Consider the following 16,590-nt stretch of genomic DNA (forward strand, 5'->3'; position numbering starts at 1 on the left):
TTTTTCACGCCTGGAATGAAGTTTCTCACAAGGATAGTATAGTCAGCTACCAATTTTATCGAAGGTTATATGAAGTCTACGCGTCCTGTAAATTTCATGGCATGAGAGTTTGTCCAAATCTTACCCAGACCCATATAAACCCAAATTGTTTCCAGAAAATGAACGTAAAGCTCGCCTTTCAACTCATTGGTAAATCAGTTGCTGACGGAATGAAATTCTTCAAAGACTTACACTTCGAAGGGTTTGAAGACAGTGAGAGAACCGAAAATTTTACCAGAGATTTCATTTCCCTAATAGATCCTTTAAATTCATCGACATCTTTAACGGCACTATACAAAGATTCGGACAGACATGAGACACTGAAGAACTGGAAAACCATCCTCAACAATTATGACAGCAGTTTTTTAGCTGAAAGATCTTTGCAGTCTTTAAGAGTTACTGTGCAGAGTACTTTGGAAGTGGCAGAATATCTATGGAGTATTGGTCTCAAGTACATATTGACAGTAAAGTTCAATCAAGACCCTTTGGAAATACATTTTGGTATCCTACGCTCTTTGAGTTGTGATGAACACCCATCTACAATAGACTTTCTCCATTTACACATGTTGCAATCAGTATATGTGCCCTCCAACATTGCCTTGTCCGGAGGAAATTGTGAATACAAATCAGTCTCCACTAACATCACTCATCAATCAAATGCGCTCATTAGCAAGGGCATCTGCGACACACAACAAAAATCTTAAAGAAAGGGTACAAAATAAAATTAAGGACAATTGTCATTGGTGAACCATTCATACCAGAGTGGGAAAAGAATATGCCCGATATGAATGAGAAATACGTAGCCAAAGAGTGTTTGACATATCACTTGGGTGGATATATCGTGCGTAATACTGAGAAGACAAGTTGTGAATCATGCTCCTCATATACTTCTTGGGACTTCCTCAGATTATTCGCTGATTTCAAATTTACCGTCAATTAAAGACCACGGTTCCATCAGGGACAAAGTTTATCTAGCCTATCCATCTAAAGCTGTGCACAGAGTCTATCTCAAGTGGAAAAAGTTGTTACCATTATGCTCGTCGTGGTTCGGACTAACTTTTAGTCTCATATCTTATTTTTTCTCCTTTCTATTTCCCAGCTATTCTACGGCGACCACGGTTCATGCCCATGCCTGCATCTTCGTCATGCTGGGGCTGGGAACGCAACAGACGTAGATGCAGACAACGTAAGAGATATTTACTACACTACGAGTGTGATGAAATCATGCATTGGATTTAATACAAGTGATAAACTCAAGACTTAGATAGTGAATATATAATGTCACTCAATAAACACAGATACTACATGCACATTGATCAAGAAAATAAATGAATTAACAACCTTTTACTTAATATCGACGAAGTAGGTGGCTTGGCATATGAACTAAACAACTCACGTTATTCTTCGGCTAGCCAATAATGCTGTTCCATCGATGTCCTAAGTCGAATCCCGAACGCAACTTCCTTGAACGATGCTCCAAGCTGGCGCTACAAATATAATCTCTAGTCCATGGTCAGAGACGAAATCATGCTCGAGGGTTTCGCTTATTATGATGTTTATTGTAATGAACAATGAACTAACTCGACTTAGTCTTCACATTGAAAACTTTTCGCAGGTGAAACTGTTATGCGCTCACATTAAAAAAAAAAACACTTTGCGAATAAACTATTTGTCACATACTGAACTAATTAAGTGCTTATATCCATACCATAGAGGGATAACTGATACACTTGGCAGCAAGATGCGCGCAATATACAATTTCTGGCAACACGGACGCTGCTCTCGAGTAGGTCCTGGCTGCCCCGCCTAGCGGGCAGCAACGAGAGGTGATCCTCACAAGGGGTGTCGAAACACTGAAGCTCTTCTTAGTTAGCTTTTTCGTATGAGTCCTTCGGGGCTGGAGTCCCCCGGTTAAGACGTATAGTGCTGAATTCAAGCTCTTTGGCTGAAGAGATGCGGATGCTTCGAATGAACTAACCAGCAATAGACGATGACAACATGTAGGTGTTATTGCAACTGTCCCGTTTTTCCGGACTCGAGAAAGCGTTCACAAAGGCAGTCGTTGTTCCCACATTGTATATCTATATATAGTCATGAAATCGGACTGCGGCTCACCAACACAAACAAAAGGACATACCAAAGCGATGAGGCAAGAGTTTCTAGAATCTTGAAGAATATACGAGGCTTGGTTAATAAAGTTCGAAATTAAGTATTTTTCCCAATGTCCTCTTTTTAAATCCAACAATGAGCTTTAGATCGGTGGTAAAGTTATTGGGGAAAAGTTATCAAGTAATGAGAAAAGCTTTTGGAGTGAATTGTTTTTTGACAGCTTAAGAGTGTGTGAGTGAAATCAATTTGGATCCTGAAATTGGGTGTTGTAAGGAACACATACTGGATATTGTACCAAAACTAATTGTGCATTACATGAAATGTCGATTTTTTTTCCGCACAAAGGAAATCAGAAAAGAGATGTTATCCTCCAAGACAGTGAAGTCATCCCGAAAAATCGCAAAACATGCTGACTACTAAGTTAATTACTGTTGGTGAGTATATTTCATTTTATGCTACAGTAATTTAAATAGTACATTAATAATATTGTATTCAATAATTTTTATATTTATGTTAAACGGTATTGTAGTCATTGATAAAAATTTTGATAATTTCGTTTTTATTCGGAAAGAAGCGAGAAGGAAAACGGTCGACGTCTCAAAGAACACGGGTAATGAATTTAGCACACTAAACTTTATGAATTACTTTTCCAGGATAAATTAATAAACTTTTTGTTTAAGAAACGGTAGCAGAAAAATGTAACATGATGCGATTTGTTTCGTAAGATTCCTGCAATCCAGCTGTTACAAACGTAAACGGGATAACAAAACTAATTCTCACTAATAGTTTTGTCCGTCACAACTGCTCGCACTGCCATCTATGCGAAAGAACACACGTACTACCTAGAGTGATCTCACTTTCTCTTCTATTCGCTATAGTATATACTTTAAAACCACGGAATGTTTTATTGTGTCTCAAACAACAATGTACCGAGGCTATTTATAGGAAGAATTTAATTATATAAATTCGTGTAAGTGCTACTGGGCAAGTCCGTTCAAGATACAATAGATTTGAAAATAATTTTAAACATCAAACAAGACATAAGATGACTAAACCGCTAATTTTAACTACTTTAATGTTTTATTGTCGCTACTTGGAATGTTACAGCACAGAATAAATATACTTCTGATTGTTTATCTGGATCTTAGGGTAACCTATACTGATGCGATATGTATAATGTAAAAGTAATTATAAACTAAATACAAGGTGACCAGAATTTTCACTTGCGAAAACGGGACGCATACGAATCGGCTACGGGGGGGGGGGGAGATATCTGACTTGGGACTCAGCAGTGTTCTCAATTTACAAAATACACAAGTAAGAGTGATAACATATCATTTCTAACTTTACGTGTACCACACAACAAATAATGGTTCCCGATTGCAAGTTCTACCCACCAATTCTTTTAACTAGTTGAACACTCAGAATTCCCACTCAATTCCCACTTGAAATCACGAACACTCAATTCCCATTTAAAAATTCAGAAGTTCTAGACACGGCTGAACCTTGGCAACGAGTGTTGCTACGAAAGAGAGTAGAATTTGCATTGACGATTTATATTTTGAATAATAATTACGGGACAACTGGGTCATTTTTAATTAAAAACGGGACATTTAGCCGTCCCTTTCGAGAATCAGAAAAAAACGGGACAACGGTTGGGAAAAAGGGACTTCCCGGCTAAAACGGGACGTCTGGTCACCTTGACTAAATATTGTATGGAATGTTGGTGTTGTCAACGTCAGTAACCTACGGTCGTATCTCTATCCATTTAGTCGAACTTTCTGACCACCAACACTTTAAGACCATTTGGTACATAAATACTATTAGTTGACACAACATATTTTAACTACCTTATTTTGAGCTGAGACATTAATCCGTTTGAAAGTGTACCAGAAAATTCATATAACGTTATGCTCACTCAACAAATTTCCAGGCAATCACAAAGTAATGAAAATTAATGAATTGCACATTTAAACAATTCTGTAGTAAATAATAAATTACGGCATAACGCGCGAATATCTTCGCTGAGTTTGCACCATCACCTAGATTAATGACTCCTATGGCCAGTACTTCCGAACATTAACGATTACAGAACATTACAAAATGATTTGAACTATTTCAAATCCTTATTATCATTGCTTTCATTATTGTTATTTAGTGTAAGTAATTTGAATTTTAGAAATAACAATTTTAATGTCCAAGTTTTAGCGGTAAAAATTGTAACACAAATTTATTTGTTTTTTTTTACTAAGTTTTACGCCATTTGGCTGAAGCTGAACAACAACAATATTCAAAACACAAATATAAAAAGAAAAACAAACAAATACAAACAAAAGAAATTTCACCCGTAAATTTAGAATATCCTCTTCAGTTGACTTCTACAGTTTCTTCAGGAATAAAATTGTTGAAACATTTTGAAACTGTGTTACAATCTTGCGCTAGTCTGTAACACAAGGAGCGCTTAACAGTTGATAACCTGAGAGTCTCGTTAGTTAGTAAGTTTTGAGAGGGAGTTTGCCGCGATTAATCTCCGATAATAAGAATTCAAAATCAACTTTACCATTGATGATCTTATGCAAGTAAAATATATTAGCTTCGCGGCGTCGTTTGTCAGGGGTTCATTAGTTCCTGTGTCGAGTGATTAGATAACTCAGCAATTTGAAATCTAACTGCTGCAAGAGAGAAGTTTAAAACCGAGTTAATGCGAGATATTTTAGTAGGAATAGCCATGTTCCATACAGGTGAACGATATTCAGTGATCAGGGAAATAAAAGCCTTATGAAATATCGTGTGGGCAAGAAGACTTGTACTTCTGAAAGTCTAAAAATTGTTTCATGGCTTTGGATGAGTTCCATATAATGTGATCCGCAAAGAAAAGTTTTTCATCAACGGCAACACCTAGATCTTTTTGCGAATAAAACGTTTAATGGGTTTGACCTTAATACCTAATATAAAACGTTAATTGATCTTTATATCTGACAAAGTACATTCTTTAGAAAGGGTAGAATAGTTATAGGTGTTTAAGTTCAGGTTACAGTTGAAACTAGTTAAGTAACATATCTATGTCAGTTTGCAGTGAATTATTTTGATTCACATGTCATTGAGTATTGCCACAAAATGAAAATGGCCTGAAGACAAGTTTGGTGATCTCGGTGGACAACGTAACATTTTGAGCAGCTCACTCAGTCCAACAGGAAAAGAGTAGGCTAACTTATAATTGCGATGAAAGTAGGAAGAGCTGAAGGCCTCGTAAATGGTAGGAGTAGGTGTCGTAAGGCACCTAGTTACCTTGCGTAGAACTCTTTCTCTAGTTACAGTTTCTTGTATCGTACACGTTACAAAATAAAATGGTAAAATACATTATATACATATCCAGAATTTTTTCGGTTCAATGATGCTTTCAATCTCACACATATGAGCATTTTGTCTGTTCACTCTTCCCGTTAAACAGAAAGTCAAATTATTGAATGTGAGTTTGTTCAAAAACTTATCATTGCATGACTCTTTGATTAAATCACAATATTTTATGCGGGATGTGTGAATATTAAGTGTGAAATGTAATAACTGCCATTATAGGAATATATCTCTGAATGCTTACTACGTGCCGAACAGTCGTTAGTAATATTTGAAGATCTCGATTTGCTCTTTCTGTAAACTTTGAGGACTGCGTTGAAAAAATCTATTCTTATACCTGCCTGAAACGGGTTACCTACCATACAATTTTCCCTTCTAAGTGCATCCCGTTTTCAATTATCCATACCACATAAGAACTGAGTTATTTGATAATGGACGTATTGAGTTTTGCATCTCCCACGCCAGAAGATGATTGATGTTTTAACGGAATTCTAGAGATGGATGTTTTAAGAAATTAACGTTGAATACTCATAGAACACTGACTAACAGAAATTCTAAGAAGTTTGTTGTCTCTTCTGGACCACAGGATACTAACTTACAAATTGTAATACAGTGACTGACATAATGATTTTCGAACCAGTAAGACCAAACAAAACTAGAATATTGAATAACATAGGCTGTATATACTTTGACGTAAGTAGAGATGCAAGGGCTCGGAAAAAAACCGGCTTTTTTGGAAAAAAACCCGGTTTTTTCTGCTTCGCTTTTTTCTTGGGAAATTTTGGGCTTTTTTGAAAATTCTGCTTTAAATTGATAAACCAGATTTTGTTTCGCTTCTCTACAACACAAAAAGTCATTTAATTAGTGGTTGATGCCGATAATAATATAAAACCTCGAAAATAAACCATGAATTTCGAAAAGATATTTCAAACAGTTTTACTTCTCAACATATTTACATTATGAATTCCAAAGGATTAACCAATGTATATAATAAGATTTTTTTTAACCTCCTACATACAAAAGTAAGCAGGGTTGGCAAGAGCCATGGTTGTTTTTGAAAATGCCAAAATCCCGTTTTTTGAGGGGAGTTTAAACTAGGCTTTTTTGGTTTAAACCAGGTTTTTTTTGGGTTTAGATATTTTGCTTTATGTATTTATATTACATATTGACAGAAATAAGTTTGTTTCGCCTTGGTGTTATTATGCAACAACAAGGGGATTATGCTGGAAGAAGTCACATAAGCTTAAAGAAGTCCGGTCAGTAAATTTCTTAAATTTAGAAACTCCCGCCATAGCCATCGGGAAAATCCAGTCATTACTCTAAATGTAAAACAATAACGGTAAAAATCCTGTTATTGCTTTCCATGTAAAATTTAAAGGTCAATGTATCATAATCAGTACGCTAAAACTGAGGTATTAAATTACAAACTTAGTGCGCACATATTATTGAAAGTACAATCCAAGCTAATGTTGGAAGGTACGTAGGCAATCGATAAATTTTGTCAATTTATCTCAGTATATTTAAGGAACCTTGGCTTTTTTATAAAACAACAGGCATTCAGGCATGCAGAAATATACAATTTAGTTTCGTTTTGTATGTTCAGGCTTAACATCCTTACGTAATACCGAGGTTATCAAGGAGAAGACTTTCGCTTAAAGTGACATCCGAATTATTTGTATAAATTAGTATTCAAGGTTGTATCCGGAAAATTATTGCTAAATCGTTGCACAGCTACAGTATAACAGAAATGTGGAAGTACGGTTAGACGGATATATTGAAAAACGTACGCTTTGACAGATATATAGAAAAACGTAAGTTTAACTTCTGCGTTAGAAGCTAGAGTACTAAGCTCTTAGAAATGAAACAGACGACAAACTGAAATGATATCGAGAAAAAAAAATATCGATAACTCAAAAGTTAAAATAAAGTTAAATAGCCTCTAAAATTGCCCTCAAATACTACATTCTTCATGTTAGCTTTAATTCGTAAAACATGTGCTCCATCCATCTTGATGGTGAATTTTAGAGCGAAATATGGCATTTAGGTCATGGAATTCTTATCTAAGTATAGAATATACTATAAGAAAGCTATTTAGATAGAAAAATCACGAAAATGAAAAAAAGCCAAAATTTCCAAAATTCTCGTTTTTTTCCCAAAAAACCGGCTTTTTATGTGAAAAAAACATCGATTCAAAAAAGCCGGCTTTTTTGCATCTCTAGATATAAGTACATATCTCAAAGTATATACAGCCTATGTTATTCAATTCAGTGTATATATTTCAGTTAGATTTAACAATTTGTGAAATTAGAGAAAGGAGATACATCCTTTTCGTTGTTTCCGTGATACAAATATTTGGGAAATCTCGTTAAGTCTATTTTGAATTTTTCCATATCCCGTGTTATAGCTGCGTACTTTACCAATGCGTTGCAAAAGTGACAATGTATAAGACACTCTCTTGTCCTTTGCCATACAGTTTTCTTTTAGTTTAAAAAACTATTTTCTCAATAATTTTCTTCTACTGTTTTAGTTATTTAAGATGCAAGAAATTGCAACATTTAGAAACATTAAATACGGTAATACACATTTCTTAGTTACATCTTTTACAGGCTACAAAACTTCACTCTTTCGAATGATGGAAGCACATATTCCTCACGAGTGGCAACCCCTTCTCAGTCAGGTGAAACATTTTATACTTGTGAAGCGTGTCACGGGCAATTTACTCCAAAATCAAACTTGATAAAACATATATTATCACATGCAAGAGAAGAATCCCATAAGTGTAAAGAGTGTGGAATGGAATTTATGAAGAAATCATTTTTGGCACGACACATGGTTACACACAAATCGGAGAAACCTCATTCCTGTGACAAGTGTAATAAGAAATTTAAGACGAAACTAGAGTTAAAAAGCCACACGTTAATTCATACAGATGAGAAACCTTATGTATGTGAAAACTGTGGAAAGAGTTTTAAAAGAGTATCAAATTTGAGAAGCCATATGTTAAGACATAAAGGTGTCAAACCGCATACATGTCAGGTTTGTGGAAAGCAATTTGTCGAAAAAACAAATTTGGCAACTCACATGGTTACACATACAGGTGAAAAACCACATGCGTGTGAACTCTGTGACAAGAGATTTGGTAGGAGAAGCCATTTAAAAACTCACATTTTAAGACATACTGGTGACAAATCTTATTCTTGTGACGAATGTGGGAAGAGTTTTTTTGAAAAAGGCAATTTAAGGAAACACGTGTTTACACATTTACTAGAGAAACCTTATACATGCGAGCTGTGTGGAAGAAGCTTCAGTGTTCTATCAGTTTTATCTAGACACATTTTCTTACATTCACTTGAGAGAATGTACATTTGTGAAGATTGTGGGAAAACATTTACAAGTAAATCAACTTTAAGACACCATATGCTAACGCATTCACAGGAAAATCTCTTTACTTGCCTAGAGTGTGGCAATGGATTTATTCGTAAATATGACTTGGTAAAACACATGGTTATACACACAGGTGTGAAACGTCATGCATGTCAGCAGTGTGAGAAGGGGTTTCATAGTAAATTGGATTTGAGGGTTCACATGTTAACACATACTGGAGAGAAACCTCACACTTGTCTTGAATGCGGAAAGAAGTTCAGAGTAAAATCTCAGTTATCCAGACATATGTTTACGCACACAGTTGAGAAGCCCCATACCTGTCAGAATTGTGGAAAAGGATATAATGATAAAGGAAATCTGAAACTTCACATCCTTTCCCATACAAATGAGAAACGTTATACCTGTGATACGTGCGGAAAGAAATTTTTTGATAAATCGAAAATACGAGATCACATGCTAAGACACACAGGCGAAAGATCGTACATATGCCATGAGTGTGGGAAGGGATTTGCTGCAAAATCGGATATTTCAAAACATGTACTAATACACTCGCATAGGAAATCTAATATATGTGAAAAGTGTGGAAAGGAATTTACTTTTTATGGGAATTTGAGAATGCACATGTTAACGCATAACAGACATGGAAACAGTGAACCGTGTGGAGAAAGTAATTTGGATTATCCAGAAATTAAATGTCGCAATAAATATTTAAACAAATGTTAACATTTCATAAGTCCCAAATTGGCGGACTATGTTCAACAATAAAGTAAATTTAAGGATTTAGATATAGATAAAAGCCTCGAACGTAAATAATATTACTTAGCTATAATGCCCTTTTAGATCTTGTTTTATTATGTGAAACGGGCGGGAAACACGTGCAAGTGCAATAAGGAATTTATAGTTTAAGATAATTCAAGAAATATTTTACAAGAAGATTTGAGTGGGACCATGTTTAGCAAGGCACATTACGTTAATACTTTCAGTAAAGCGTCATAAGTGTGAGTATTGTGGGATGGTATTCAGTGAGATAAGAGCATGAGAAGACACCGTGTATATGCAGAACATTTTTACATTTACTGAGTTTGTTGTAAAATTTGCTTCCCACATATTAGTGACTGTTTCTTTCCGTTTGTTCGAGGTTTCTTACAATAAAAAAATTCCTGTTCCCTACAGGTGTGTTTCCATTAGATACCCTGAGATCAAAAGCACAAACAAAAACCGTACTATTTATTACTTTTTACAAGAATATCACGTCGTTTATCACTCTTCTGTGGTTAAGAGATTTTGTGCCAAAATTTTCATTAAGCGAAGTACTATTATCATATCTGGAAAATATGCCTCGTCTCTTGTATAAAACAACCGCAGAAATTTATTTTGAACTCTTCATGTAGGGATTGCATATAATAGACGCGTATTCTTATTTCGATGTAACAAACGGAAAACATAGTTTCAGTAAAGCAGTGAACTTACTATATATCCTTCTCATAATCAAGATAAATCCTCGGTTCCTGTTTACGTCATTTACAATTTTATTTGTATGATGCTGAAATGATAATTTCCGATCATATATTACGCCCAGTTCTTTGACACTTTGTTCCCCCTTTATTTGTTTGCCATCTATCTTATATTGAAATTTAAAAACATTCCGCTTCTTACTGAAGGACACAGTTTAGCATTTATCTGGATTTATGTTTAACAAATTCCGTTTGCACCCTCATTTACTCTATCTATTTCTTTTTTCAAACACGGTCCTGTGCTTTTATAATTCTCTTATATAATTTTAGATCATCTGCAGAGTAATTTATATGATATTTTAATAGAAACAGAAAGGTCATTACTTAATATTACGAAAAGTAAAGCTCCTAAATTAGATCCTTGTGAAACTCTAGAAAATTGAATGTATTTAAATGATATACAGGATTTTTAAACCACATACTGTTTTATGTCCATCAACTGTGACTTCATAAGAGCAATTAACTCATCAGAAAAGTTGACAACTATAAGTATATTCACTATCAAAGTGTGATTTACCTTATCAAACGCTTTGGCCATTGCTTTAATGTAATTTTTCAATGCGCCTATAAATTATGATTTCAAACATCTTTGCAAACGAGCTTAAAATAAAACCGACCTATAATTCTAAATTTTCTAACCGTCATTGTCCTTAGGAATAGGGCAAACTTATGTATGTTTCCATTTTACTGGAAACGTGCTGGTTTGAAATATTAGGTTACATACCATGTGTGGAGGTAAAAAAAAAAAAATCTTTCTTCAAAATCTTTTATTATATATGATGGTATATCGTCGGTACCTATCGAACATTTTCATTTTAGTTTCCTCATTGCCATTCGAATTTCGTGTACTACTATTACCGCTATTTGTAAGCTCTCAATTTTATTAATGCATTTCTGTTTCAACTAGCAATGGTGCTCCATCTGTATACATTGATATAAAATAACTTGCAAATGCGTTTATAGTATCTCCATCACATGTTAATTCTTTACCCTCATAATAGATTACCATTTAAATACCTTGTTTTACTATTAATAAAGTTCCAGAACACAGATGAATCATATTGGATTAAATATTTCGCTCCCTTACTAAATTACTGTATGCGACTTTTTTGGTCGTTTTCCGGAGTTTATTCGAGTTTATTAACCTAGATTTGATTTTCTGAGTCTTATCGCTTTGCGGTGACGAGCTTTGATTTTATTTTTTATTTATAATGTCTAGTGGGAAACAGCTATGAGAGTTGCTCGTGTTGTTTCTTTTTCGGATGCATTTCTCAAAGGCAATATATTAGGTGGAATAAAACTTTTCGACGGTGCCATCAACTTCAGAATAGTCACTCAGTACCTTCCACTCATACCTTTCCCAATCCATGGTATAGTTGATTCTAGTTTGCCTTACTGAAATTATAATCCATTTCTTTACTTTGACTTATTATCTTTACGTTGTTGTTATATTTTAATTAATAGGGCAGGGTGTTGTTTATCCTCTCGAAGTATGCGGGCTTCTCTCTCAACCACTACATTATCGAAATTTGCTAGTACCAAATCTAGTGTTCCACCTAAAGTACTCTTTACACCATTGAATGATTTCAAGTCGTATAATGACATGAAGTTATTTACGCTTGCATACTGTCCCGGGGCCCTCATGAAATCAAAACCCGTACATTTAATGTGTGGTAAATTAAAGTCACAAAGTACAAGAAGAGTGTAGCCTGGTTGACACTACGACTCAAAGTACTGAAATAATTTATCATATTTACAAATTGACAGAATTATCGGAAAATACACAACGTATACATACATTCTACCCTCTCTTTACTTACTTTCACCAAAAGGCAGTGTACAGCGTTACTTAGGTCATCACTACATATCGAGCACACTTTATACTTATTTTTTAATACTGCAAGCATTACCCCTCGTCCTAATATTGCCGAGTTTTCTGTCACTAAAATCAGTTAATATCTTGCATCAAAGAGTTCCGTCAAAGATACCTTCGAGCAGCAACGTTTCTGTTGATTGCCAAGAAATTGTAGATTGTTGAGAGTACACTACAATAGAAGGATTCTATCACTCCTCACATTTTGATAATGCGCACTCAGAATACTTCGGAATACACTTAGTTGTCTGAAATATAATCTGTGCTTTCTTCTGTTCCTTATCTGTCTTGAAATCAGTCTCTTCTCACTTCCACTGGTTCCCTCTGAGCGTGGCACCTATCGCGTTTCTCATTTCTCTTCTAGTGACCCGGTTGTTGGTCATTTCGTTGACGTGACTCACAGACACTGTATCCAACTCGCTCACAGTTTGCCTTGTTAGTGACGCTACAGCTATTGTAGGGAAAACGCCATCTACGCACTTCAACAGAGTGTTATTTACGTCCTCCAATGTGAATTATTCGTTATTGATGCAAAGTTTGTCAAATCGTAAGAATTAACGTTTACCATCAGATCTAGCAATATTTCGTATATTCGCAGAAAAGTCTTGGTAGATTACCGTCGGTGTACCTTTAGCTTTGAACTCGTTCTCCAAGACATTATCTATCACTGTAAGAGTTATTCCTACTACTACCCTATCCTATCCTTTCCTAAGGGATGTACACATTCGATATCATTGTCCGAAAGTTCAATTTGAAGCTGATCTCACACAAATTTCCGCACCACTCTTTTACAATTTGCCCATGCTTCATTTGTCTTCTCTTTGAAATTACCAAAAAAAAAAAGAAAGAAAAAGAGTTATTTCTTCGAGAGTAGTTCTTAAGTTTATCAATTGTCATGTTACGTAGTGTACTCAATTGCGGTTATATAGTATTTCCTCCTTCAGTCTTTTATTTTCTTCCCTCAACTCCTGTAGTTCAGAAAACACGTTATTTAACCTGTTTTTTTTATTCCTTGTAGTCATCATGGTGTAATCTTCTTTTCGATTTTATCTATTTTTTAATCACCGTCCAAGATCGCCCTGGATTCATCTCCACACCTTTAATCATTAGTGATACAGCAATGATAGCACCGATGAAGAACACTTTCACTGCACGGCTGTTTTTGCGTAGTAAATTGCAACGCTTATCACTTATTGTGACACTTAAGTTGTGTACTTTCTAACCAACCCTTGCATTCACAAGAGGAATTCTTTGAAGTAGCGCTTAACCAGTCGAAATTCGCAGAAGAGCGAAACCATGGATTTTTTCTACCCAGAAGGTGCTCTCTTCTTAAGATATTTTAGCACCTTTCGTCGACCCGTATTTCGGAAGGTATTTGCTCGTTTCCTCATTAACACCTACGCAGTTTGCTGCCTAAAGTATTAATATGTTCAAATATTAGTTATTGATTGATATTTAATGAGCTATCCAGTGTCTATGTATCAGTCATTTAATTAATAGAAATATAATTTCCTTAATGGTGTTTAACTGACTAAAATGTTTAATAATAATGTGTAGTTGTATAGGAACTATATCCTAACAACATTTGTATCAATCCGCTCTCTTTGTCTGCAGAAAATCGTTGAGGCAAAAGAGGCGGGCAGTGCATCTTAAGGACTTAAAGTAATCAACAAGTCTTCTGCACTCACAAGCCACAAGTTAAGATATAATTTATATATCTGTGTACTCCCAAACTATGGATATGTGATAAACTATCCTGAATGTGATAGGGGGGGGGCAGTGCATCTGAAGGACTCATATTGAACAGAAAGAGAGTAGGACTCATTACTAAACTACGCATCAGTAATCAAAATGACAAAGTTTGTGCTTATATTTTATAAAGTAGTGATAGAAACTGTGTTACCATTTGAAAGTATCGTTTGACATGTAAAAGCCAGAATCATTAATAATTATTTCTTCGACCTTTTTTCTAACCCGTATGGTGAAAAAAGAACAAAAAGGCGGCAAGAGTGGAGTGAGTGAGACACCGATGTTGAGATGATTTTACTCATTGTCTGACAGAATAACCCCTTTTATATGTCATGCAGTGATCATTATAGCAGCACGGAGAAAAATTTTGGAACTTTTCACTATGGAACGATAGATGGATTATTTTTGCACTCTCGCATTATCGGTTTCGTTTCGTTTTTACTCACGTGACGCGATTAACGCGACCGTAGCTCGTTCATAGACGAGCCAGCAAGTGAAACACCCACATAATATATAGTTATTGTGTAAAATCTAAATGTTATTTGTGAATGTGAAATATTAATAATGAATCGATATCTTCCTTTTTTTTTTTTTTTTTGTCAAGATCAATGTAAAATCAATTCTTTAACTTACATGCGTAGTACATTTAATAAGTGTCGTAAGTGCTCTGTTATTTATTTATTATTGGAATGTGTTTGTAATATGCTGCGAATGAAAACAGTACATGTACGGATTTGAAGTACTTGTGACGATTACATGTTGACTTGCAGGCTATGACGATAATGAAATACGGTACAACACCACGCTTATCTCTTAGACAACCATTGCGTGTTCAGATTATTTTTATTATTTTTCGGTAGATTTTCCCCTTTTGGCTGCGTTAGACATGTGTATTACCCGAACCAATGCTATTTGGGACGATTTGTTATTGATACTTGAAGTTCAGTCGCAACCGCTCCGGGTGATCTCGCCAGCGATGGTGGGTATCTGGAGAAAAACACTAGTCTATTTAAATAACTTGACATCTAACCCGAACTCTTATAAATTGCTGTTCCTTCACAGGAACTTAAGCCAAAAGCCACAGTGAATACAGCCAACACCATTATAAATGGCTTAACACGAACAGGGACATATCTTAATCGAACCCCGATACCATTATATTATTCAGATCACGCTGCACTGTACGAATCCTCTAACGTTGCCTCGTTATGAAAAGGAACCTAAAAACAAATCAATGAAAAATGCCAGAAAGTTTTGTTTGTTTGGTAAAGGTTTGTTGGAATATTATGTTTATCACACGATTTCGCACTCACGTTTGCGATTACTAGAGTATCCATCGATGTGAAACCTCATCTAATAATACACATGTTAATCAATATATGTGAGAAGATATGTCCCCCTGTCTTCAATTAATTTTGAGAATCATTGTGTGAAAAATATACATACGCTATTCTACTTTCCAAGTTATGACCTATATGTTGATACAGTGATAATAATAATAAGTATACATTTTAATCATTGTAGAAAAGTGTTATCACCGAACTAGAAATAAAGAAAATAATACTGATAAAGAACCTGCGAGAGCAAACAATTAAGAAATCATAGAAGCCCTACCAGAACAGGTGTACATTCCAATAAACTTGTCAACTATTGCAGGAAAAGACCATGTTATTACCAAGCAAAACCATATTCATCAACTCGTTTTTTCCTTAGGTTCTCAAAGTGCTATTTAAAAGGCAGACTAACACTTTAATATAGAAATTATTAAACTCAAAAAGTGAGGAAAAATAAGCTAGATCCTATCTTACAGTTAGAAATTGCTATCGAATACTCTATTTATCTAACTCATCGGAGCGTTAATATTCTATTAAACCGAACACGTATTCAGGAGACTGTTATTGTTCTTCGAGTTATCAGAATACGAGATTTTAAAGCTTATAATTTTGAAGTAATTTATGTTGTTAGCGCATTATCATTATATGTTGTAGTACGAAGACTTCAACTTTCTGTTTTCCTTACATAAAATAAGAATTTACAACAAAAATATATTTTATTTCTTGCAATAAATTAAAAGTTAACTTATAAACACTAAATCAGATATTTTCGAAATTCTTAGTAGTATTCTGAGGTGTTAGATATATAGTTCCTATAGATCATTCTGACCAAGAAGTGGTTGGCATTTTGTCCTTAAGCTTTTGCTACGGTGTACGGCAACAAATAGTACACCGTAACATACAGCTTTGCAGTTACGGTGTATCAATGTCCTTAGTTATTTCTGCATAATCAACTTGAAAATTTCGATTCGCTTTCCAACTTGACTTGTGTTTATTTTCCTTTTTATGACTCCTTTGCAAGTAATTACCATCTCGCTTTTACATTACACAACCTCTACTGCCACAAACTGCAGCGAATATCGAACCTAACTTCTCTGTTATAGATATGTTAAAGAAAGGAAAAAATCACATGATTTTTATCTTTGAAGTTTAAGCCTAACCATAACAAACACTTGTGATAAATCAAAGGAAAGTAAAAATTTTACCGTGGATTACGTAAAGTAAAAAAATTGTT

At 34.9% G+C, this 16,590-nt stretch overlaps 1 protein-coding gene across 4 annotated transcripts in view; it reads left to right on the top strand.

Annotated features, from left to right (window-relative positions):
- Nucleotides 1-10,025, top strand: part of LOC145671383 (uncharacterized) — a 40,742-nt gene extending 30,717 nt beyond the window's left edge. For 3 of the 4 annotated variants that reach the window (XM_081740464.1, XM_081740466.1, XM_081740465.1), the window contains exon 3: nucleotides 8,094-10,025. In XM_081740464.1, coding sequence (XP_081596590.1) covers nucleotides 8,094-9,609 — 1,516 coding nt within the window. In that variant the 3' untranslated portion in view covers nucleotides 9,610-10,025. The remainder of the gene's footprint in view (nucleotides 1-8,093) is intronic. The other variant, XM_081740467.1, reaches the window with a different exon arrangement.
- The last annotated feature ends 6,565 nt before the right edge of the window (nucleotides 10,026-16,590 follow it).

The sequence above is a fragment of the Thermobia domestica genome, chromosome 15 (assembly GCF_964235325.1).
Source record: "Thermobia domestica chromosome 15, izTheDome1.hap1.1, whole genome shotgun sequence".
In the NCBI taxonomy this organism is placed as follows: Eukaryota; Metazoa; Arthropoda; class Insecta; order Zygentoma; family Lepismatidae; genus Thermobia; species Thermobia domestica.